This window comes from Bos mutus, chromosome 19 (assembly GCF_027580195.1).
Source record: "Bos mutus isolate GX-2022 chromosome 19, NWIPB_WYAK_1.1, whole genome shotgun sequence".
In the NCBI taxonomy this organism is placed as follows: domain Eukaryota; kingdom Metazoa; phylum Chordata; class Mammalia; order Artiodactyla; family Bovidae; genus Bos; species Bos mutus.
In genome coordinates, this window is record NC_091635.1 from 34,077,240 (window position 1) to 34,103,481 (window position 26,242).

General features: G+C 43.0%; 1 protein-coding gene across 6 annotated transcripts in view; it reads left to right on the forward strand.

Annotated features, from left to right (window-relative positions):
- The window catches only part of TANC2 (tetratricopeptide repeat, ankyrin repeat and coiled-coil containing 2), a 359,086-nt gene that overhangs the window by 313,816 nt on the left and 19,028 nt on the right, over positions 1-26,242 (forward strand). For all 6 annotated transcript variants that reach the window (XM_070390029.1, XM_070390030.1, XM_070390031.1 and 3 more), the window contains 5 exons: positions 9,453-9,561; positions 12,371-12,493; positions 13,267-13,503; positions 16,797-16,982; positions 19,205-19,298. In XM_070390029.1, coding sequence (XP_070246130.1) covers positions 9,453-9,561; positions 12,371-12,493; positions 13,267-13,503; positions 16,797-16,982; positions 19,205-19,298 — 749 coding nt within the window. The remainder of the gene's footprint in view (positions 1-9,452; positions 9,562-12,370; positions 12,494-13,266; positions 13,504-16,796; positions 16,983-19,204; positions 19,299-26,242) is intronic.

Genomic DNA, 26,242 nt, shown 5'->3' on the forward strand with positions numbered 1-26,242 from the left:
GCAGTGATTTTGAAGCCTAAAAAATGAAGTCTGCCACTGTTTCCACTGTTTCCCCATATACATGCTACTCATTTTATTTAAAAAATTTGATAAACTCTTCACACAGTTCAATAGAATACGTCTTGTTTATTCTGTTGCCATGCATCAGGAGAAAACAAAGACGTGCACGTCAGCATACGTCCACTGAACGTGTATTAAGTAATATATTCAAAGCTCTATGTTAAGCACTGCAGGAGATACACATATGAGTAAGATAGATCTGTCTACCAGGACTTACAGGTTAGTGGTTTTAACAAACACATTTATAACCAGCTATAATTTAAGACAGAGTGCTGTACTAGAGGTACAAACAAAGAACTGAGGAACGTGGAGAACGAAGAACTGATTGATCTTCCTATGCCTATTGTTGGTGTTTCAAACTGTGACAGTTTGATGAAGTTATAACTCTTCTGCCTTATAAGCCCTGCCAACTGCCTGAAGACTTCATTGGCAGAGGACAGGCAGAGAAGTGTCCCTTCTCCTAGGGCCAGTGCTGCCTTAGCGGAAAGAAGGACATTAGGAAACTGTGAGGCCAACAGGGAGAAAGCAGCGGATTTCTAGCTGAGTTCTGTGTTTAAAAAGAAATAATGTCGTTCCACCCATTTCTATAAAGGTACATCTAGGGCATACTTCTAGTCTCCTACTTCCCATCAGCTCCTTCATTCCCACCTTGAATATGCTACAGCAAGACAAGCTGACTAGAAATGGATTTTGTATTCCAGTTCCACGAGAAAGCCATGAAAAGAGCATGCCAGGGCAGTTACTAACTAATACGCTGAAGATGGAAGCAAGCGTTTTTGTAAAGATGTGGGTGCCATTTGCAACAGGCCGACTGACTGTAAAGCGTCAACCCCAGATTTAACTGCAGGCAGAATTTTTAAGATGAGAGATGAAAAAGATCAGGATTGTCAGTCTGTTCTCAATATTTGAGTCATAGTCACATTCATTTCACAGTTGATCAGTGGCAACAGAGATGCCCGCAAATTCAAGGCTGAATTGAGTAGTGAATTAGAAAATGGATCTGGAAGTCCTTGTGTTGCTCTTCCTCAAACCCATCTATATTTTCATGAAACATTTATTGAACTTTACTGGACACCAAAGACTGTGCTATACACTAGAGAAACTTAGGTAATTAACATACCCCTTGACACTAAAGCCATTACCAAGGAAGGTCAGCTACATAGCAACCAATAACGTGCCACAGTACAAAGTACCGTAGGAACCTAGACAAAGAGAAAATGCTTTTCAGGGACTACCCTGGTGGCCCTGTGGTTAAGATCCACCTTGGAATGCAGGGGACATGGATTCAGTCGCTGTTCCGAGAACTAAGATCCCAAATGCTGCAGTGCAACTTTGGAGCCCATGCACCCTGGAGCCCACACCACAACTAGAGAGTTCAAGAGCCGCAACCAAAGGTCCTGCACAATGCAGTGAAGATCCCATGTGCTGCAACTAAGACCCGATGCAGCCAAATACATTTTTTTTTTTAAAGAGAGAAAATACTTTTTCAGAGCAAGTAGCAGTCGAGTTCAACCTTGAAGGATGAGTTGATCCCGTTTAGCTGCAGAGGAGCAGGAGAACACTCTAGGGAGGCTAAAGAGCAGAGTGGTAGGAAAAGCAAGTTGAAGATATTAAGTGCCCTTGAGGAATTATGAGAAGCCATAACTAGAAAACAAGACATGCAGTCAGAGAATGATAGGAAGTGTCACTAGGAAAAAAGTCTAAAAAGTTTAAGACTTCTCAGTTTATTCTGTAGATAACAGAGAGTGTCTCTAATTTTTGAGAAAAGAAGAGACAGTGATCAGATAAGTCTGATCAAGTGCAAAATAGCTCTGACAAGCAGTGTATGGAAGATGGATTGAAGGAGAGACTGCAGTCAGGGGAACTAGTCACAGGTCTAGAACAATAGTCTAGCTGAGAAATAGTAAGACTGCAATGTGAGAACAGAGAGCTGCGTAGACATTTTAGAGATATTCAAAAGCACCTGGTCTTTTTTTGTGTATGGGAGGTAAGGGTGGAAGAATCAAAAATGATTTCAGAACTTATCTTGGATGATGGAAAATAGTGAAGCTGCTGATGGACATAGAGCATTCTGAATGGGGGAAGACTTCTAGCGTGAGTGAAGGCAGGAGGAAGAGCAGGCTTCTGGAGAGAGGTGAGTCCTATTTTGGACATGGTTATAATGAATTGCCTCCAGGGGAGGATGCACAAATGTATGTAGAAATATGACCTTGGAGAACAGGAAAAGAGAAAGCTGAAGGCATGAGGTTATGGATTGAGGAGTTACCAGCAAGTAACTGACAGTAGAAGCCATAATAACTTAACAGGGTCATCCAGGTTAAGGGTATAAAGCAGAAAGTTTCGATGCATGAAAACAGAACAGGTGTTTTTTTTTAACTGAAGTATAATTGTTTTACAGTGTTGTGTTAATTTCTGCTGTACAGCCAAGTGATTCAGTTATACAAATAAATATACATTCGTTTTTGTAGTCTTTTCCATTATGGTTTATCATAGGATATTAAGTATAGTTCCCTGTGCTATACAGCAGGGCCTTGTTGCTTATCCATTCTGTGTGCATTAGCTTGCATCTTTGAACCCCAGCCTTTCACTCTGTCTGTTCACCAGCCTCTTCCCACTGGCAACCACAGTATGTTCTCTATGTCCGTGAGTCTGTTTCATGGCATGTGTGCTAAGTCACTTTAGTCATGTCCGACTCTTTGTTACCCTAAGGACCCACCAGGCTTCACTCTCCATGGGATTCTCCAGGCAAGAATACTGGAGTGGGTTGCCATGCCCTCCTCTGGGGGATCTCCTTTTTCGTAAGTAGGTTCATTTCAGAATAGGTATATTTAAACACTAAAAGAAAATGGTGAGCCAAGTAATAATTTACAAGAGTAATATTACAGTTACAGAAACAAGAGAAAGTAATAAGATCGTGAAATCAAAGATGAAGATTTTTCTGCGCTAGGTCTGATGTGATGAATATAATTTCTGCCTATGTTCCATTAGCCAGAACTCGGTCACCTGACCCCACTCGAATGTGAACGCAAGGTCCCTGGCAAAGTAACTGCTTCCCACCATCACCCTTGACTGTGGACAGGAGCACAGACCTTTTGTAGACAGGTATCCATCTCTGCCCAGTAATTCTAATCTCACTAGGTCTCCCTAAATAATTCCCACATGTACCTCTATAACATAAAGACATTCCACAGCAGCACATGTCATTTCAGCCCACACTGTAAGATAGCTAGGACAGGCTTTAGATTGTACATAGTTCCTTGCCAGCTGGCTGTCCCTGTTCCGCTTTATCGCATCCTAGCACCACACAGAAGAGTATCAGAACACTTAAGTGTTGTTTCTCTGAAATGCTGAAGTGTTGTATACTGAGTTTGCTCTCCCAGGAGCTGATGACATCTGTGCCCACACGTTAAGTGACTCTGACTAGAACAATGGAGGGCCCGTGCATGCTGGAGATATTTGAGTACATTTGTTAGTACTTCAGGTAGAGACTTGAAGATCACTAACTTTCAGGGTTGCTAAGTGAAAATCTATTAGAAAAACAAACTTAGCACCACTGTATGGTTTATAGTTGTATAAAACTAAAACAGTTGTATAATACCTGTTAGGCAACTTCCAAACTAGTGAATGGGTGGAGGGTAAGGATGTTGCTTCTTGCCTTAGAAAGCGTTGCCTGAGAGACTCCACAGCTCTGAATTCTTTGAGGTACTGAGGCATCAGGTAAGAGCAGCTCCTCATTGTCTTATCATCTGTAGTTGTTTAAGGGTGACTATCACTTGTCTCTGATAATTCCATGTCAAGGGACCGCTGAAGCCTGCAGCTGGAATTGAGATTGGATCTACCCTGTGTTATGCTGGGTACGACCTTCCCTGCCTTTTGTTGGGAGAGAGAAGAGAAGAGAATGCTGGGGGAGGAATCTTCAACTCTGACATGTGATTGATTCTCTCCTAAAATATGTCCAAATCTATCTTGAATGTAAGGCTTATATCCTTCTGAAAATCTCTGATGGACATGAGAAATTCATATTCCTCCTGTTAGCTTAACTTTTACCTTACTTCTTAGGATCTGGTTAGCTCTGTTCTTGTCCCCATTCTCTGCCTGAATTGACAATACCAGGTTTTCCTCCACAGCTAACTGTGAATGGCACCCATCCCCAATCATTTTCCCCTGATCCATGGGCTTCCCTTCTGGCTGTAAAGTTACAATGAGGTTAGTGGAAGGGCAAAGATTGGAGCTAAGGTTAGGGTATCACGTTTCACCATGCTGTACACATTAAAACTCCTAGCACACAGTCATCCTCCTACATGTTTTAAGTCTTCTGTGATTGCTGTTCATTCCTTTAGTTTAGCACTATGCTAGTGACTACGGAGGATATAAAAGAAATACAAAATACATTTACCTAATATCTCTTACTTAATTCCCACCCCAGTCCTGAGAGAGAGGTGTTACTCTCCCTGTCTTTCAAAGAGGTTAGAAAGCTTGTCCACTGCTGAAAGCTTGAAAGCGACAGAACTGGAATTGGACTTTATTTCAGGGATAAGGAAGCAATGTTGTGAATGCAGATAAGGAGTCTGCAAGGTGACTGAATCACAAAGTGACCTCATTATAGAAACTATGTGGAAATCCTAATACTTCTACCCTCACCATGGCCACCGCCCACTGGTCTTTATAACCATGTATAAGCTCACATGAGAGTCAGTTTTTATCACCATCATCTGTAATTATAGGGGGAAACACGGTTGTGTTCAGTCATACTTAAAATGTCACAAAGACTAGGGCTGTCTCTATTTCTTAACTGCTGTCTCCCAAAAATGCTAATCGAAAAATGTCAAAATTAACAGTTGCCAATTTTGATTGTAAGAATTCAGATTGTGTGCTATAAAAATGAACATACTATTCTTTACGTTTTAATCTGATCAGTGTGGCAGTGGAACAAGGTTTCAGAAGACCTTGGACTCTCCTCTCTTTGTATCCTAGCCAGGTGAGCTGGAGTCTGTTCTTCAGTCTTGCTGAGTCTCAGTCAGTCTACCACGTTAGTAATGTTCACGCCTATGCCCATAATAAAGGTGCACAAGCGAATCTAAATAAGTGCTGTAGTAATTGTGGAAACCATAGGTAGTGTACAAATGTATATTTGTACAAAAGGGACCTTTATTCATTCTCCAAGTACGGACTCTTGTTAGCTCAGAGAACATATGTGAGAAAGCATGGCTTCTGTCCTGAGTAGAGTCTAGCAGGAAGACTCACGCGCAGACACGCACAGTGCGTGGTGTACCCCGTGCGGCGGTGGAGCTGCGTGCCAGATACAGCAGAGCCTAAAGGAAAGAACCGCTGGCCCCATCTGGGGGCACCAGAGAAGACGCTGTGAACCGAGGCTGGAAGACTGGGAAGTAGTTTGCCTGATGAATTACAGGCAGAGGGAAAGCATGTTCAAAACTCTATACTCCATCTGGAATTAGAAGTACAAGGTTAGGAGGTGAAGAAACGGATAAGGGACAGATTGTGGGGAGGCTTTGAATACCATGTTTAGATTTACAATTTAGAGTTTAGATTATGTATAGGAGGAAATATAGAGCCATTGAAGGATTTTGAAGAGAAATTTGATCAGGTTTCTGCTGGATAGATGGTATGAGCCACTATGGTATGATAGTGGTATGAGCCAGGGAGGAAGCAGTGGCAAGAGTGAAGCTCTTGCAGTTATCCATGAGAGATGATGTACAAGGAGGAGAAAACAGCTGCCTGGTGTTACGCCTGAGCAACTGGAGGTGGTTTTTATTTTTTAATAAGTCTTAAGGGGATTTGGTTTTAAGGGAAATCTTCAACTTCAAACAGCCATCGTTTGACAGGTCATTTGGAGGTAGAGGGGATCTGCAGGCAGCTAGAGAAGCAGAGTAAATCTCAGTGCTGCGATGTCATTGCAGTGAGAGCCGAAGCCGGTGGTCGAGGTGAGGGCTGCCTCTGAAAGATGAGTAAATGGGGAATAGAGCAAAGAGGTTATGTAACCGAAGGAAAGTGGGAGAAAAGTGCCAGGGTAGTGTCTTAGATGTCAAGAGGAGAGACTGTTTCAAGGGAAATAGTCCATAAGACCTAATGCTGGATGGAGAAGAAAAGAAAAACAAAACATCAAAGGCAAAGGGAAAACCAATTAAGAGGCTGCTGGTGATCTTAGAGAATAGTGAGTCTAGAAGTCAAAAGGAATAGGGCTCAGGAGTGAGCAGATAATAAGAAAAATAGAAATGAATGTAGACAAGCCCACATATAGACCCATGCAGACTGGGTCAGCCAGTGGCATCGTAGTTCGTCAGAACAGAAAGGTACGAATGGGAATGCCAGCACGTAACAGAAATTGCTGTTTTACCCTTCATGTCCTCAACACCATAAGCTTTGAGTCCAGTAAACTGATCGGAATCATTCTTTCATGAATAATACAACAGCTTGTATCCAGAAAGAAGGAAACTACAGTTGTCACCATCTTTTCCTTGACCTGTGTGGCTTGCCGTTTCTCCTCGGTGTTTGGTCAACAATAACAAAAGCAAGCAGTGTCCTGTGGGTGGCTGAAATGCATGCTGGAAAGAGGCAGAAGCATCTTCCCAGGGTGTCTTAGTCACGGTAGTAAAGTGGAAGCGCTGGGGCAGAGTCAGGTCTGTGTCTACCTGACACTTCGTGTCCTTGTCCTGAGCTTTCTCCTTAATCCTCATAGGTGTGGATTCTCCTTAATGCCCTGAAGCATAATGATGGATCAGAGGCCTGTGCCAGGAGTTCTTGTCTCTATGGACAGTCAGAGATGAGTCATTTAATTCTTATACCAGGGAGGCTGCAGTCATTTCATTGTTAATAACCAGATAGGATTTTGAGAACTCAAGTTAGGGCTCTTTTATAAATGGTTCTCATTAACTTCTGTTAAAAAAGCCTATGAACTACATTGGGCTTTCAAGGGCTATGTAAACGTTCAATAGCAATTTCTGGATTTTGTGAGTGCAAAACAATTCCAGGCTCATGCCTTCAGATGACAGGCTTCCCTGGTGACTCAGCTGGTAAAGAATCCACCTGCAATGCGGGAGACCTCGGTTTGATTCCTGGGTCAGGAAGATCCTCTGGAGAAGGGATAGGCTACCCACTCCAGTGTTCTTGGGCTTCCCTGGTGGCTCAACTGGTAAAGAATCTGCCTGCAATGTGGGAGACCTGGGTTCGATCCCTGGGTTGGGAAGATCCCCTGGAGAAGGGAACGGCTACCCACTCCAGTATTCTGGCCTGGAAAATTCCATGGACTGCATAGTCCATGGGGTTGTAAAGAGTCGGACACGACTGAGCGACTTTCACTTTCACACTTTCACCTTCAGATGACACTGATGACTCCATGCAGGATACAGTTGTCTGAGACAGTCTCTCAATGAAGTAGCTCTCTTTCCTTTATGGTCAGTCTTATCTAATCAAATAAGATGACCTGGTATCCACTAGAATCCAGAAATTCTATGAAGCCAAAGATTAGAACATGGTAGAATTTCTTTTTAAAGCTTTATAGGATGATTCCCACCTAAGTGGGTAGCCTTTCCCTTTTCCAGGGGATCTTCCCCACCCAGGGACTGAACCCAGGTCTCCTGCATTGCAAGCAGATTCTTTACCATCTGTACCACCAGGGAATCCCACCTAAGTAAGATGGGGGCTGTCTCATCTTCTGTTCTCCAGGTTCTTTACTGAAACTTTATTTATAAAGGAAGAAAGGAAGGACTTGTTTATTTTTTCAGACTTCAGTTTTAGGCATCTTCAAATGTTAAACCTGGCAGCATAGCCAGTGTTAACTGTGAGAGAAAATCTTCCAGTAGACATTTGGGCCTCCTCTCAAGTAGATGTCACCAAAAAAAATTCACTGGCTGTTTTTCCTTCTGTTTGATGAATTCGTTGGGCTTGAACCTGAAATCACAGTTTGATTTCCCTCCTTTGTGGCGCTCCCAAGTGAAACAAGTCAAAGACCTAGGTTGTCAGTGGACACAGAACTCTACTGACTGCTCAGCTGATGGGAAGCAGAGGGACAGTGGTTACTCTGCAGTGTCACAGTTCCTACAGACTGTAGCAGGGTGGTAAGAGGGCAGAACCCAGAAGTGACCCAGTGTCCTTTGTTTAATGTCTAATCTTGCTTTGTGAAAATTTTATTGAGAATTTTTATGTGCCATACACCATGTTTGGCACTGTGGAGAGCATAAACAACTCGAGATTTCTGTCATAAATGTAAATAAAAAGAGATATACAACCCTGTATTTATACATATACTTTACATATATACACATATATTAATACACTCACACTTAAAAGAGTATATCATTAGGACACTTTAAGCTGGAAGAAATAGAAAACATCAACTCAAATGGATTAAGCGGTAAAGAAACTTATCACTTCATATAACAAGGAGTCCAAAATTAGCATTGGAAGCTATACAGTTAGGACCTAGGCTCTATTTTTTGACAGTTCTCTTAGCTTAGCCTCTCTGTTAGCTTGGTCTTCAGACCAAGCTTCAGACAAAGCTGAGTGTGTGATTCCAAGAGGCCTGTGGCATTTCTGAGCATCGTGGGCAGATAAGACAATGTGCAGAGGCAGAGAGAAGGGTTTTCTGTTTCATGAACAGATTGGAGATGTGTTGGCAAGCAGATGGGGGCCGGGAATGATTGCCATCAGGAAGGCTACAGTCTAGTACAGGAGAGAGCTTGTAGCCATGTGGTAGATCCTGTACTAAAGGCATATACAGCCTACGATGTAGCACCAGAGAGAGTACGCCCTTCTCAGCTAGAGGAAAAAAAAAATGCTAAAGAGAAAGAATGGAGGCTTGGTAGAGGCTGATCAGAGAAGACTTCCCTTGAGGAGGTTTTTAGTGCAGTTTGGGACACACTGAGTTGAAGGTGCTATTGGACCTCTAGGTAGAGAATCCAGTAGGCAGTTGGATGTATATTGAGCTAAAGCTGAGACGTCTAGATAGAGGGAAAGGTAAAGGGTTTAGGTAGTGGCAAAGGCTCTGAGGATGGATGAGCTAATCCAGAGGACAGACTGGGACCAAAAACAAGATCCCAAGGAAGCAACACTGACATTTAAAGCATGGGTGAAATAAGAGGAGTTGACAGAGCCGGAAAATAAAAGTGGGTCTTTTAATGCCATCTGTGTGTGGGAAGGGTGTAAGCCAACTAGAAGTGACATTCTGTGATATTCACACATGTGATGTGGGTAAAGAACCAGGAAAAGCTCGGAGCCTTTCCGTGCCATTTCTTGCCCAGGAGCGGGTGCCCTTCCCTAAGAAGTTGGGTGAACAAGACGGAGTTTCACTGGCGGTGTGGCTCGACGTGCACAGTCCTCCACCCGCAGGAGAGTTGGAGCATTAAATTTCCTAAAATGAGTCTCTCTCTTTGCAGGAGTGGTCACACATTACTTGCCTTCTGGTTTTCCCGCCAAGAGGGAAAACTAAACCGACAGCAGACAATTGAACTGGGACATCACATCCTCAAAGCACACATTTTTAAGGTAATTAAAGAAGTTGGGGGCGTTTTTCTTTCCATTTCCAGCAGGCGCCGTAACACTGTGTGTATGAAGCTGCCCGCTATGTCAGTGTGGTCCCTGCTTTCTGAAATTAGTTTGTTGCAGAGTTGGTCCATCTCCTAAAATGTCTGGCCTGTTCCTCCCTAAGACTTTGGAAAGAAAACCACATTTATCATCTCCCAGTTCAATGGATTGCTAGGTTTTCTAGGAAATGTACACATACAGTTGTTTAGGTAAGAAGCTTATAGTCGTGTATACTTCATACATCAGAGGTCCGCAACCTCTGGGATCTAATGCCTGATGATCTGAGGTAGAGCTGATATTATAATAATAATAGAAATAAAGTGCACAATAAATTTAATGTGCTTGAATCATCCTGCAACCATTCTCCCCACCTCAATCATTGGAAAAATTGTCTTCCCCAAAACCAACCCCTGGTGCCAAAAAGGCTGGGAACCACTGTCCTGTGACCTGCCGTCTGCTGAGAATAGTCATAAAGCATTAGTTACAGGTTTTTACAGTGTTTTTCAAGTCTCTGAGAGCAGTTACTCTTTCCATGTTCTTATCATTATGATTTTAATATCCCTGGTGCTGTGCATTTCAAACTCTTTCTCTAGAACCAACCATAACCTTCCTTTAAACTACTTTCCCCATTCTCTTTTGAAATTATAATCCCAGTTTTTTGCCCGGTCGTTTCAAAACTTTTAAGAACTCTTAAGCACCGGCTTTCTCTCTCCCAGCATCCACACAGCTGGGATGGAGATCCCAGACAAGGGCACGTATCTGTCTGTTGGTGCTTGTATGCATTTGTTTATTTATTCAGTGCTTGCTGAGGCATTGTACTAGGGATACAAAACCCAAAAGAATACAGCCCCTAATCTCAAGGAATTTATGGTCTAGATAGCAGTTGGGGAACAGAGCACAGAAGTTGAGGAAGAAACTTGTTCTCCTGGTTTTTCTAGTCTGCAGTTGGCTAGTGCATCTGCCACCTCCAATCCCAGTCTCTTCAGACCACTTCTGCTGCCTCTGGACTGGGAAATTCAGGGATCTTAAATAATCTTCTGGCTTGGACTTCCCCCAAGAGATACTATTAAAGATAAAACAGTTCTCTTCAGAGAGAAAACAGCATGAGGGGCAACTTTAAGAGCCTAACGAATTCTCCCCAGCATATAAGCACATAGCTGGGGAAGGCTTTTCATCAGATGGACAGAAGTGAAGCCCACAGTGGCAAGCCCTATATTTGAATCATAATTGTCTTTCTAACAAATCACTGTACCCAAAAATGACCTTACCCAGTGACCTTATTTAATGGGAGCAGAGTGAGACTATTTTAACAGGCAAGGTGTCTCATTCCATCTTCAAGTGGACCAAACAGTGCCTGCCACCTCTACAGACTCTGAGGTGATTATCCTTCAGTTAGATGGGGAAATAGCTTCAGTATGAAGCATCATGACTTTAATCACTTAAGCTTTTAGCATCACCTTCTGCCTGGGATCAGAGGCAAAGAAGTCGATGCCTGTCTGTATGCCCTGCACCCTAAAATAAATACCACATGAAACAGATAAATGATACGAAATTTCATTTGGTCCCATGTGACTATCCAATACATGGAAAACAATGTTTACTTATTGTTTAAGTGGAAGTTTGTACCTCCGGATCCCTTACCCACTTCATCGTCCCCTCAGCCCCCTCCTTCCTGGCAGCCACCAGCCTGTCCTGGAGACCCACACTTAAACCACACGCTCTGTCACTGACACAGCGTTATCTTATTGTGCTGCAGACGACACGGTCGCCTGAGATATGACTGGCTCCCTGGGGCGTATAACGTGTGGTGATGACACGACTGTAAGCTGAAGAATGTGGACTTGGACCGTGGTTTTCCTAATGCTGCACTTTTCAGGGTCCTTCACGTGCAGAGTGCTCCCTACCGATCAACTGTAGCTTCTCCCCGGCTGCTAGAACTCTCAGTTCCTGTCAGCTGAGGGTCATGAAAAGGCAAAGACAGACTCAGTGCTTATGAGCAGCACCACTTAGACCGCCAGTCAGCAGTGACATACAGTCCACTTGATATTTCTTTCCAGTTAGTTTTAAATTTCCCTCATTTTATCTTTGTTCATGAAGAATTGCATATGATTATCAATTGCATAAGGTCATTAATTACCTTAAAAATATAAGGTTGAGGGCCTGTAATTCAAGATATTTGGTATATTTATCAGTTCAGTTCAGTCGCTCAGTCGTGTTTAATTATTACCACTATTAATTATTACCACTATTATTTTCATCACCTTAAAAATAAACCTGATGGACTTCCCTGGTGGTCCAGATTAAGAATCTACCTGCCAGTGCAGGGGACATGGGTTCTATCCCTGGTCCAGGAAGATCCCACACGATGCAGAGCGACTACGCCCACACTCCGCAGCTAGAGAAGGCACCACAGTGAGAAGCCTGAGTTCCACAATTGGAGAGTAGCCCCAGCTCGCCGCAACTAGAGAAAGCCTTTGTAGCAGCAAAGACCCAGCCCAGCCAAAATTAATAAATATTTTTTTAAAAAGAAGAGAGAGGTATTGAGTAGGTTTGTTGTCAGAGACTGCCGAGGTAGAAACAGTTTAGTTAGCTTGTTCCTCCAGGACCAGTCTGTCCCCCCTCAGCGGACTGGCTTTGTTATGCCGGATGTCGTTAGAGCAAGACACTGTTCTCATTTGTTAGTACCACAAACGTAAAGGCTCCTAACTTACTGCCGAGGGTACTTTTTAGCTGGGCTGATCACTTAACTGTGTCCCTGTTTCTTTTTCAGGGTTTGAGTAAAAAAGTTGGCGTATCATCCTCCATCCTCCAAGGCCTCTGGATCTCCTACAGCACAGAAGGTCTGTCCATGGCATTGGCATCTTTACGAAATCTCTACACGCCAAATATAAAGGTAAGTGCACCTAAGTTACAGACAGATTGAAGAATTAACTATGAAAACATAAAACTCAGGGCACATTTAGGAGTTATTTGATTGATCTTTGACTCTCCTGTTAACTAACCTTTTATTAATAGTTTGATATATTTTAAATTGTTACATTTTATTGTGTGAATTGAAAATCAAACCTGTTGATCTTCTATAAGATGAGTCTGATTTATAGACTAACTCCTGCTCCTTCTAGGGAGTAAAACATTCTTAGATCACTTTTGTTTCAGTAGAAGTTTTTCTGACCAACAGTTCACTCAGTGGAGACTGCACTACAGTATGGGTGGTGTTTACTCTAGTTCCTGGGTAGTTTGTATAAAGGAGACGTTTCACATCCCTTTCCAAAGGCAAGGTATTAAAAAAGGAGCAAATGAAGATTTTAAAATAAAGAAGTTACTCGGTGTTTCTGGGCCCTTATCGAGGGTGACTTAAAGCTTCCCAGGTGGTGCTAGTGGTAAAGAACCTGCCTGCCAATGCAGGAGATGTAAAAGGTGCACGTTCAATCCCTGGGTCGGGAAGAGTCCCGGAGGGGAATACATGGCAACTCGCTCCCGTGTTCTTGCCCGGAGAATCCCACAGACAGAGGAGTCTTGTGGGCTGTGGTCTGTAGGGTCCCAAAGAATTGGACACAACTGAAGCAACTCAGCATGCATGCGTGCAGATGACTTAAGAAAAGATGACTGATAGGATATAACTGATATTTATGTGAGTATCGTTTCCGTTTGTTTTCTTATGACTAGGTCAGCCGACTGCTGATTTTGGGAGGTGCCAACATTAATTACCGGACAGAAGTTTTGAATAATGCTCCAATTCTGTGTGTCCAGTCTCATCTTGGTTACACAGAAATGGTGGCCCTGCTCTTGGAGTTTGGGGCCAACGTGGATGCCTCCTCTGAAAGTGGCCTGACTCCCCTGGGCTATGCCGCGGCGGCAGGCTTCCTGAGCATCGTAGTGCTGCTGTGCAAGAAACGGGCCAAGGTAACGGCTGCCCGGCACTTGTTCTTCCTTCCCTGTGTCTCTCTTCCCGTCTTAGACTCGTCCTTATCTCCTGCGTTGCCTCGTGAGTGTAGGTAGGATATACATCAGATCCTATTAGGAAGCAGATCAAAGGAAGAACTGGCTCTGATTACATCCTCCTGTTTGCCTGCTTGCCCTGGGCCAGTTCCAGGCTGCTTCTGGACACAGTTCTAAAACTTTTGAGAGGTACTTAGGAAACCGCATTTATCAGCAGCCACAAAAAGTCCCTAGCTCACAACCAAGAAATTCTCTCCTGAGCTCAGAGTGAGGAAAGAGGAGTGGGGGAGCAAGGAGACTGCACTGTGAGGTCTGATCTGAATGGCGCCTGTGAACTCTCAGCCTTTCATGTTAGTCGTGGACATAAGAGCAGAGACCAGGCGCCCTCATCTAGCCTTGAAGACACCCCTGTAGACGTCTGAGATGACTGACCAGAAGCACTCACAAGTGTTTCTGTTAGTGTATTTTAATTCTCTCAAAACATTTCTTTAAAATATATTTGCTTTATAGTACCTCAAGAGCCACTGATATGATAAAACTCAATTTCAAAATATTGATGGAAAAAAAAAAAATACCGGGGGGCTTCCCTGGTAGCTCATTGGTGAAGAATCCACCTGCCAATACAGGAGACACGGGTTCAATCCCCAGTCCGGGAAGATCCCACATGCTGCAGAGCCCCTAAGCCCGTGTGCGACAACTACTGAGTTTGTGCCCTGGAGCCTGGGAATCATAACCACTGAGCCTGTGTGTTGCAACTGCTGAAGCCTGTGTGCCCTGCTCCATAATAAGAGAAGTCACCGCAGTGAGAAGCCCAGGCACCAACAACTAAAGAACGGCCCCTGCTCTCGCCACAACTAGAGAAGAGCCCACACAGCAGTGAGGACCCGGCACAGCAAAAATAAAATTTAAAAAATAAGTGTTTTTTAAAAAGGAGAAATGCTGGTCTCAAAAATGTAGACTTCTGTAGAACATTTTATTTCCATTCTGAAAATAAACTGAGGATTTTGGTGGATTTGCAGTGAACTGTAAATAATATGCAACCCTGACTATTCATTGGAAGGACTGATGCTATAGCTGAAGCACCAATACTTTGGCCACTTGATGCGAAGAGCCGACTCATTGGAAAAAACCTGGGAAAGATTGAAGGCAAAAGGAGAAGAGGGCGGCAGAGGATGAGATAGCCGGATAGCATCACCGACTCAATGGACATGAACTTGAGCAAACTCCAGGAGATAGTGAAGGACTGGGAAGCCTGGCATGCTGCAGTCCACGGGGTCGCAAAGAGTCAGACACGACTTAGCAACTGAACAACAGCATACCTCGTTCTGAGGTGTCCGGTGTTCTCACCAGGGAGAACTGCGTCTCTCTCCCAAGACTCTCGAGAGCTGGGACCCGGGGACCTCAGTGAAATCCCTGAGCTGTAAATGCTAACTGTGACACAGAAATGGTCCACCTAGAATGTCCTAGTCATTTGGATAAACACCTCTAGAAGCAGCATGATAACTGGGCCTTATTATTATTGCTATAAATTCATATTCTAATCTCAGCTAGGTCTTTCTTGTTGCTCAGCTATCGTTTTATTTATTTCTCATTTTCCCCAGAGAAGATACAGAAATCATCTATGATCTTCTTGAGACCCCGTCAAAACTCTTTTGCCCTCCAACAAGTACCAAGATTGTGTTTGTCTCACAGTGCCTCTATCTCAAAACTCTGTTCATCCTTACAAACTTTTACTTCTGCCTCAGAGAAGGAAGTGTTTGCCTTCCTTTTCAAAATTATTGCCTCCTGTATACATATACACATACACATATATATACACATATACACTTATACACACATATACACACACACATAGGCTGCACCACAAGGCTTTTGGGATGTTCGTTCTCCAACCAGGAATTGAACCTGTGACCCCTGCAGTGGAAGTGTGGAGTCCTAACCACTGGACCATCAGGGAATTTCCCACGTATATTTTTTAATCTCAGTATGTTGCTCTTTCACTAACATCATTTCATTCTCTTTCTAAATTCACGCTACCTTTCTTCTCAGTTTCTACAAACCTACAAATGTCTTCTCTAACCCTAAAGAGAGACTTTGCTGTCTCCTAACGAGAAACCACTGTCCCTTTTCTTCCTGCCCACATCCACTGAACCTGTCCTAAGAGTCCTCTCTGCTTGCTACCACTGCTTCCTTACTGTTCTTTAACCTCTTACAGTCTGGCTTCCATGAGAGAGAGGAGGCAAGTCATCAAAATCGTCAACTTTGGCATCAAGCACAACCTGGTCGAAGCCTGCATTGACGCTTGCTTTCTATGAGGGCTTGGACAAGTCATTTGACCTCTCTCAGCCTCACTTTGTTCATCTAGAAAAAGGATTAAGAGCTCCTTGCACACAGTAGGCATTCAGTAAACATTTGATCTTTGAATGGCTGGATGGAGCTAAAGCTGGAGAGAAACAGATACAGAACTTAGGTTTCACTTGCTCTGGAGCAAGTGAAGCCTGAACACTGGAACAGTAAGCACTGGAACATACCCTGCCCACCTGCCAGGAGAGGCTGTTCATCCATTGAGACTTGTGGCTAGGGACCTTCTGGTAGCTTGTTCTTAATCAGGCTCCTCTTTCAGCCTAAACCTGTAACCAACACCGCAACTGTAAAACTGCTGCTGGAACGTAGTCTAGCATTAAGTTCCAAGTCCCTCCAGCCATTTTGGCCAAATAGTCGCGATTCCACCCTCCCATTGGAAGAAAGAAGTGGCATCTGCCAGAGCTTAGTGGTTAACTGTGTGATTCATGATATGAGATACTTTGCTTCTTTGGAACACCAAAAAATTTAAGCTTCAAGATGTTTTTCTTCCCTTTCATGATTTCAAAGACAGTGTTTTGTGCCAGTACAGCTTATAAGCCTTTCAGATTTGAGTCTGAAAAGACCTATTTGAGGACAAAGGAAAGTGTACATCAGGAAAGCAAAGCTGAAGTTTGGGGTCGTTTGGGGCATATTTTTGGTTTCTTTTGATGTGAAAACAAAAGCCTGACGTTATACAAAGAGAGTCTCCCCAGAGGAGCATCTACCAGAGTTGTAGCTCAGTGAAGATCTAGCCTGAGTAAGAGAATATCACCTGAATTTTCTCAGCAAGTGGTCCAAGGAATATGGGAGAGGGTGAATCTTCGTGGTGCAGACCTGTGCAGTGAGAGGATGAAACAAGACTTGGGAGACAGCCCCAGGCTTTTTCACACAGGTTTCTCTGTCCCCTCCCGCAGGTGGATCACTTAGATAAGAATGGGCAGTGCGCCCTGGTCCATGCTGCACTCCGAGGTCATCTGGAGGTCGTCAAGTTTCTCATTCAGTGTGACTGGACGATGGCGGGCCAGCAGCAGGGGGTGTTTAAGAAGAGCCACGCCATCCAGCAAGCCCTCATCGCTGCAGCCAGCATGGGTTACACTGAGGTAAGAAAGCAGCCAGTAAGGCTTGGGTTGTTGTTTTTTTTTTTTTTCAAGCTATGTCTTGAAGGAAACCAGGGAAAAAATAGTTGCATTATTACAAAATTGCCAGGTTAATATGAAGTAGCTTTTTGGTCATTGGTCTGAGAAATAGGGAGATGCCAGGGTACCTAGAATGATGTTGGAAAGGACCTTGGGAATTATCTAATCTGATTCCTCCTCATCTTCCACCCCTATTTAACAATGACACTGGGCTGGTGGGGGCGGGGGGTTATTCCTTGACCTTTGTTCACACCGGTGGGTGGAGTGGAATAGGGAGTTGGAATATCAGAAGGACCAGGTTTGAAGCTCAGCTTTCCTCCACGTTGGCTCTGGGCTCTGGGCAATGTAACTCATCTCTTAGAACCTTAGTCTCCCACCAGTATAGAGAGGCTTTCTAATAAATTCCTTTTTATAAGGTTGATATGAAAGGTGCTTTGTAAACTGTTAAACACTGTGCAGATGGTATTTTTGCCAAGTTATTTATTAATAAAAGTAATGTAGTGGCACAATATGTAGAATTGGTAGTGTGCTAGGAAATGTTTAACAACCAGCCTTGGAGAGGGGAGTAGAGAGCAGTAGGAATGTTTTGTGTGTGTGTGTGTGTGTGTGTGTACAAACAGACTTAAATTTATTATAAATTTACTGATATAAAAAAACATGTCACACACAGTTTACAAATAATAATGAATTGTGTAATACTCTTAATTGAATGCTTTTGTCAATTTTTGCTAAATTTATATCCACACCCAACCCTGTGGTTACAACTCAACCGTGGTTTGATAAATGCCACTACCCGTTTGCTCTTTTCCCAATAATTTTGTCTTTAAATCTGGTGTGTGATTCACTGTCAAACTACATTTTGCCCTCATACAAATTATATTCATTAAACTGGAACCTCTTTGAGCTTTTGCACTAAATCAAATCCTGATCTGCAGAATTTGCCAATTTCCAGAGTATAGAATTTGAGCAAACTCCAGGAGATAGTGAAAGACAGGGAAGCCTGGCATGCTGCAGTCCATGGGGTCACAAAGCGTGAGACACGATTTAGCAACTGAACAACAGCAGCAAATACCCCCACCATGACTGATTTCAAGCTACCAACACTGAACACAGAGTTTCAAAGAGATGCACAGGAGTACACCATTATGTAAAACTGCCACCATGCAGACACAGTCAATATAAATAACCTCATGAGCATACATAATAGTAAAATGTAATTTAATAATTAGGAAGTTATGAGGTTTTATATTTTAACCTATTGATGTAATTTCTTTCATTATTATTTAATTTTTTTTTTTTTTTTTTTTTTTCTGCTGCTTGGTTTGTGGGATCTTAGTTCCCTGACCAGGGATCAAACCTGGGCCCTGGCAATGAGAGCAGAGTCTTAACCAGCGGGCCACCAGGGAATTCCCATCATTGCTATTTAATTGTTTTTAAATCCCTCCCTGTTATTTAGTTTTTAATAAACATCTTTGTTTAACAACCAGCTTGCAAAACTCCAAAAATTCAAGAGTCAGCTTTCACTAGCCAGGAAAAGCTGGTTCACACTGCATGGGATGCTTCAGTGAGACAGCCACCTCTTCCACTGACCTGATATGTCCCCAAGGGAATATTAAGTAAAATTGGAACTTTTACTATCTGTGGAAGGTTGTTTAGCGCTCCTTATAGTCAGATTCCTGAAAACAAAGCTGTCACTTGCCTTTGTTGTTAGCAGACATTCTCCTTTTACGGTCCCCAAACAGTCCTTGTAATTCCAAGAGGGAAAAAAAAAAGAAGATAACAGCTCTACCCTGAAAAAGTACAGGCCCTCAGTTTTCTCCATATTTATTTTCTGGTTTTTGCTTATTGATTTTTTTTTCTGTTAGTTTTTTTTTTTTTCTGGTAGTTTTATTAGGAGGGAGAAGGATTGCTTTTTTTTTAACTCAAATGTGATAAATATGTATTTTTTTTAAATCACGGGCTGTATACGTTAATTGCATTCAAGGGAAACATGTAGACTGTACCTGGAGAATGCATGCTCATCTTGGCAGCTTTGCATTTTTTTGTGAGGACAAATTGTTCTGATTCCTGTGGTGTGCAAGAGGGTGGCCCTGGGTTATCCAGATATCTCCCAAACCTCACAGGTTCACAGTATCAGTGTATAGTTTTCCACCTGAACTTCGAGCTGACACAACTTCTTGTTTCAGATTGTCTCCTACCTACTTGATCTTCCAGAAAAAGATGAAGAGGAGGTGGAGCGAGCACAGATCAACAGCTTTGACAGTCTCTGGGGAGAGACAGGTACCTCTCGTGGACAGCTCTTTCTTCTCTCATGAATGTCCTGTGTGTGTGTGGAGACACTCTGTGTCTCACTCCCCGGTGTTTTCTCTGCCAGGTCTTTGGCAGTCTCTCTGTCTTATGGCTGTTGTACTGGAGACCAATTCAGCCAAAGTAAAAAGTCAGGCAATTTCCTTCTTTCAATCCTCTCTCCCTTTGGATGCACCATGCCATTAGCCCTAGAGTCTTCTTTCAAACAAAACTTTCCCTGCTCTTGTTTCCAAATATTTTAAAAGACTGAAAGTTTCCTTCCAGTGTGCCAAACCAGAACAGAAAATAGTTGTGGACTTTATGTATGTGTGTGTGAGAGAGAGAGATCCTTGTAGTAGTTAGGAATAAATATTTCCCCTGTAGTTAGAAACCAAGAAGTTGAATTTTTATCGACACCTCCAGCTTAATGAACCAAATGTTACCATGGTAAAGTGAGTGGTACCTGACATGATTAAACTGATATGTCATGAGAACAGTTGGCATCAGGATGCAAAATGAAGGCCCTGCCCGCTATAGGTTACAGCCCTGCGTAGTCTCTCTCCGTCTGTAGCAAAGCTGTTTCTATATCGCTTGGTATTACTCCATAAACAGAAGCATCTTCCTTGTGGCCTTTGCAGGAAATGTTTATTGTCTTTCCCCCAAGTCTAAACTGGAACATCTGGGAAAACATTAGTAACCTTTTCTGTGTTTTTATGAAACCAGGGCAGTGAAAACTGTAGTGTCACCACAGATATGTGTCATATTTGCCAAGAGAAGGAGACCAGCATTGAGATGGCCAATTTAGGGAGGATATTTTACTAAACAAGAAGGGGGATACATTTTGGTTTGGGTCAGAATGTTATTAAAAATCAAAGAAAATGCTTAAATTCACTCCAAATTTATAATTACCTATTGAACTGGAATGTTTCCACAATGGCAAAAATCTTACATGGGTTTCATGGCTTCCTCAACACCGTGTGGAATGGTCCGAAGCTCAGGAATTTGCTTCTCAAACAATCCTTCCCTCTGCAGAGCCAAAGGGAGCAGATGCCAGGCAGCTGCAGCTTAAGTGCCCGTGACAGATTAAAGGAAAATGTGCAGCTGGAAACAGCTGCTGTCTCTGGGGCTCCACCCTGAGGGAAGCCAGAGGACATACTGAGGGGAAGGGGCTGGCCGGGAACAACGGCCGTGGCGTCCTGAGACCCGGAGCTGTGGGAGGGGCGTGAGGGTTCAGGCCCCATCAGTGCAGCCTCCCAGCACAGCGCAGCCGTCCCCCCAGAGTCTCTCGTTCCAAGCCACGCGTGTGTGACCGCTGTGGAGGGCAACAGAAGTAGCGGCCCAGTGGTGCCAGTGGACAGAAATTACAGACTAACAGCCGCCTGCCAATGCAAGAGACGTAAGGGACTTGGCTTCAATCCCTGGGTCGAGACGGTCTCCTGGAGGAAGGCGTGGCAATCCACTCCAGTGTTTCAGCCTGGAAAATCCCATGGACAGAGGAGCCTGGCGGGCTACATGCAGTCCGTGGGGTCGCAGAGTCAGACATGACTGAAGCAGCTTAGCACGCAATCATAGTGATGACTATCACACATATTCTAGTGCTCTCCTTGAAGGAATTCCTTCAAAATGTTCGAAAAGGGTGTGAACTCAGACCTTTTCGGGGGAATTAACCCTGAAATGGAGTTTTAACAAGAAAAATAACTTCTTGGTAAAGGAAATTTAAACCATACTACATCCATTGCCTAAAGTAAAAAAACATACAATTAAAAAAAAAAAAAACACAACTCTTGTAAAAATTATGAAGAGAGGAAAAAGATCAGTGGTTGCTAGGTGTTGGGGAAAATGGGGAAGGGTGAATAGGTGGAGCACAGAGGATTTGAGGGGCAGTTAAAACACTTCATATGATACTATAACCGTAGATAATAGGTTATTACACATTTGTCCACACACTCACAGGATGCGCAACACCAAAAGTGAGCCCTAATGCAAACGATGGACTTCACGGTGATCAGGATGCATCAGTGTAGGTTCATCAGTTGTAACAAATGGACAGCTCTGGCTGGGGTGTATACAAATGTGGGGGCAGTGGTGTGTGGGAAATCTCTGTATCTTCCCCTCAGTTTTGCTTAGCCCATTAAACTGCTCTAAAACAACAACAAAAAAGGGTGTGAACTAAGTGGAAGACTTACTTTTATTGATATGAATTTCTTACTAGAGTAAAACTTTATGGCCTCAGGACTTTTAAAATATTTCCTGCATTAAAGTGTGTAATAAAGTTTGTTATATTAATTTTCTTAATATGTACCATATGTCAAGATTGTATAAAAAATTAATTTCATGTCAGTTTGTTTGTGGTCAGAATTGTATTGTGCTTAATTTGATACTTAGATGAACTAATTTCAGCATTATGAATATAAGATGTTATTTAAATGAGTTAGGATGAAATGCATTTGTAGTATAATTTATAGAGCTATAAAGTTATTTGACTTCAGAAAACTTTCTGAAAAATCATGTCTTCGCTATGTAAGAAATGTCTCTAGAACTCACCACTAACGTGGAGTAGGCTCTAGTTGCTTCTCTGTTGCACACTGTGCTCAGTTGCTCAGTCATGTCTGACCCTTTGTGACCCCATGGATTATAGCCTGCCAGGCTCCTCTGTCCATGGGATTTTACAGGCGAGAGGACTGGAATGGGTTGCCATTCCCTTCTCCGGGGGCTCTTCCCAACCCAGGGATAGAACCAGAGTCTCTTGGCTCTCCTACACTGGCAGGCAGACTCTTTACCACTAGCAGCACTATCTGTAGTGATGGCTTTACTAAGTATCCATGTTTCTTTCTAACTTATAGCACATAATCATTTAAAATTTATGATAACCCATTGAATCGTGTATCCTCCAATGGCAAAATCTTATATGTCTCTCTTATAGAGAGAGTGAAAGTGTGTGACCTGCAGCCAGCTGGTTAGGGTCTTATATCTGCAACCCTGGCCTCAATACACAATATGTATTTATACATATTTTCTTAAATATGATGGTCATGATGTTTCCAACAGTTTGTATCATTTACTATATTACTGTATAGCCATTATTTTATGTACCATTCCAAAAAGAAAAGAAAAACGCTCTGCCTGTTAAACTGACAGAGTTCTTTATTACCACATCAATTATAAGACACATCCTGACTTCGAGATGTTAAAATGCAGAGGGAAGAAAGTGCCTCTTAGAGTCAGTGAAATATATCCTAGCATAGAGTGAAATATTTATTGAGATGTAATTTTTACATATCAGGTTTTCTAAAAGCAGGTCACTAGAATATTCTGTTTGTTTTCATCCTACTTTTATGGCCTTTTTGTCCTTCCAAAGAGCGTCTGCCTACATCGAGCGTTCACCGTCTGACTGACCCCCTCCCATCCTGCAGGGTTTTCACAGATTTCTTATAGAAGAAGACCAGCACTTAAGGTGACAAGATTATTCCGTGGTCCCTCCTCTGCTCTTGTCTCAACACAAAACCAGCATTAAAAAGCTTCTAGCAACTCTGGAGAACCTGAGCCATCCCATAGCCCAAAAGTAGCAGAAGTTCAAAAAATAAACAAGATGCCCTTAAATCACACCTTCATCATCTTTTATCTAGTTTATTGCAGCTACCTCCTAGCTGATCTGATCTCAGGCCTTACCCTTTTGTGACTTATCTCGCAGACTTCAGCCAAAGTGATATTTCTAAGCCACAGTCTGTGCATGTCACTCTTCTGGTTACCACCCTTCATTGACCACCTGTAGCTTCAACGTAGCATAAAGAGACTTCCCTGGCGGTCCAGTGGTTAAGACTCCACGCTTCCATTGCAGGGGGCACAGGTTCAATCTGGGGTCAGGGAACTAAGACCCTACATGCCATGCGGTGCAGCCAAAAAAATAAATAAATAACTAGCATTAAAAAAACCAGTCATGATCTCTAGCCTCCTCTGTTGCCCGTCTTCTCCAGCAACAGTAAACGTGCTATCCACACCTCGGGGCCTTTACACATGCTCGCCCTGTGCCTAGAAAGCTTCTCCATGCCCTTGCCTATAAGTCTCCTGTTTCTCTTTCAGCATCTGGTTCAGATTGTCATCTCTTCCTGGAGACCTTCCCAGATACTCTTGCTCTGTGTCACCTCCAGACAGCCCCCATGGACTTATCTCTTTTGTGCTTATCACACTGTAGAGCAGTATATTTGTTTATTTGTCTCTTATCCTTACGCAACCCTGAGTTCCTTGAGAGCAGACAGGATCTGACAAATAGCTCCATAAATGCTTACCTAATGAACGTTGTTTTGGATAGCGTGATGTTTATGTCTCCCCCACCACCTCCAGCCCATTGGTCTTACATGATCTGTCTGTGCTGTATTCTTTCAAGGTTGACAAAAGATAAACAGAAGAACCGTTTGCTCCTCTGCCTTCTATTTAGCATCAGCATTATCCCATCCAAGCAGACTTTGGCTGTTTCCTCAACTCTGAGCTGCATCCTGTCTGTCTCTTCAAACTCCTTAGATGTTTCCCTTTGAAAAAGGACCATTTTGGTCAGATAATCTCATCAGATGCTGGCAAGCCAGGGAACAAATTCCGTTACTGGTCTCTCAGGAAAAGAGATTGGGCTCCCGGCTGTTAATGTTTGCTCTAAGAAGCAGTTTGTTGTTTTACAGAACTGGCTTTGCCTTAATCGTCTCTCTTTCAAAAAGTTTTAACAGTTTCTGATAAGACTCATATAAAAAATCCAGCCAAAGCAACTCCTTGCTCTTGTGTTTTGAAAAGTACAGACTCAATTTTCCATAGTTGTGTTGTTCTGAGATGAAGTTGGCCAGCTGTGTTAATGACCATGTCCAGCTATCAGCAGGAGATTTTTGCCAAATGACATCAGAACTTAAGCAGCAGAGATGATACAAGGAGAAAGGCCGAATGGAACATTCCCTCTCATGTAATGTGTTGTCCAGTGGGTTGAAAGGGGCCAGCCCCAGCAACATGACTCCAGATTAGAGTGGACAGTGTTAAGTTTAATTTTCAGGACAGGCACTGTTTGTGAATTTTCATCTGTGTTCTGTGAGCCATCATCATTGATGAGAGGCTTGATTCCGAAATACTGTCTGTATTTTCTCCAGAGTGCTATAAATTCTTTTGCAAAAAAGAGTGTATTTGCACACGCGTGTGCCACACATTATACAAGACATTGAATGGAGATTTGCTGCAACCCTGCCCCAGCAGCTGCTTTAAACTTGGGAGAGTTAGTAATTTTTCAACCCCCTTGTTTTATGTACCAACAAGATGATTCTTATGGTTCCTAACGAGCATTAAAGCCAGTCAAGCTCTTTCTCCACCCCGCCACCCCCTGCTTTACTGAGATATAATTGACATACAACATTATATGAGGGAAAGGTTGAGGGCAGGAGGAGAAGGGGGAGACAAAGGATGAGATGGTTGGATGGCATTACCGTCTTAAGAGTGTGAGCAAACTCCAGGAGATAGTGAAGGACAGGGAAGCCTGGCGTGCTGCTGTCCATGGGATCACAAAGAGTCAGACACAACTTAGTCACTGAACAACAGTGTACACGACGTGAGGATTGTCAGACTCTTAAGCTACTCTTGTGTTCTGACCCAGGAACTGAAGGTTTTTCTTTTTCCCTCAACTGTTGGAAATGTGAACTTGAGAAAGACGGAATCTCACTTTGATTTAAAGAACAAGAGACAAAACTTCTCTGTCAAGTAAACAGTCAAATCCATCAGTACCTGTAACTCACCTTGGAAATGACCCTCACCTCAGATGGAAGGAAGCCTCTGCCCTTCTGTGAGGAACAGAAGAGAAGTACCTACGTTAAGCATGCCAGAATAAAACAAAAAACACACATCAGACAAGGCCTACATATATCTAGTTTAAGAATGAGCATACCTTCTAAAATAGTCACACTTTCTTTCAGACATCCTTCTATCCTTGAGGAAGGAAAAGATTACTCTTTGCAGGTTTAACTTAGAGAAAATTACAGGTAGTTTTGCATATGAGTCACTTGCGGATAAATTTGGCCAATCTCAAAGACAAAATGCCATAATCTGTGCTTAGATGAAAAAAAAAAAGTGACCATTTGATTTGAATTTCAATTACTTCCCTGATTAGATCCCAACATTTGCAAACTGAAATCCTGTCTGCACCTGCCAAGTACTATCTTCTTCTGATTTGTCACTGGAGTAGGTGGCCCTTAGAAAGGAAGAGCCTGCTGATCACCACATCAGGTTTTCAAGTCTCGGTGGGAAAAAAGGTCTACGTCCTCTTTGTTGAAAAGCACAACTCCTGCCATTTTCTGACAACGTTTACCATCCTCCCTACCCTCATCCATTTAAAACACTAGGTGTACACGTTTGAAATCCCTGGTTAGAAAGAGACAAACACATATTTGTTCAAATATGGACTTAGTAGAAGGTATAGGAGAAGGCAATGGCACCCCACTCCAGTACTCTTGCCTGGAAAATCCCATGGACAGAGGAGCCTAGTAGACTGCAGTCCATGGGGTCGCGAAGAGTCGGACATGACTGAGCAACTTCACTTTCACTTTTCACTTTCATGCATTGGAGAAGGAAATGGCAACCCACTCCAGTGTTCTTGCCTGGAGAATCCCAGGGACGGGGGAGCCTGGTGGGCTGCCATCTCAGGGGTTGCACAGAGTCGGACACGACTGAAGCGACTTAGCAGCAGAAGCTATATCTACAGATTCCTCTTACTACTGTTGAAATAGCACTCAAGGGATGAAATAAGCACTCTTCAGATCTCCACTCTATCAGAGGTCATAAACATGGACTGGAGCACAGAAAGAAGAATGTTTATGTTTCTGCCTGCACGCGGAGTGTCCTTTTTCCTCCCTATAGTTGCTTTTTATCTGCGACTCCATTATTCTGTCTTCAGAAGAAAAGAGCCTTTGTCATATTTC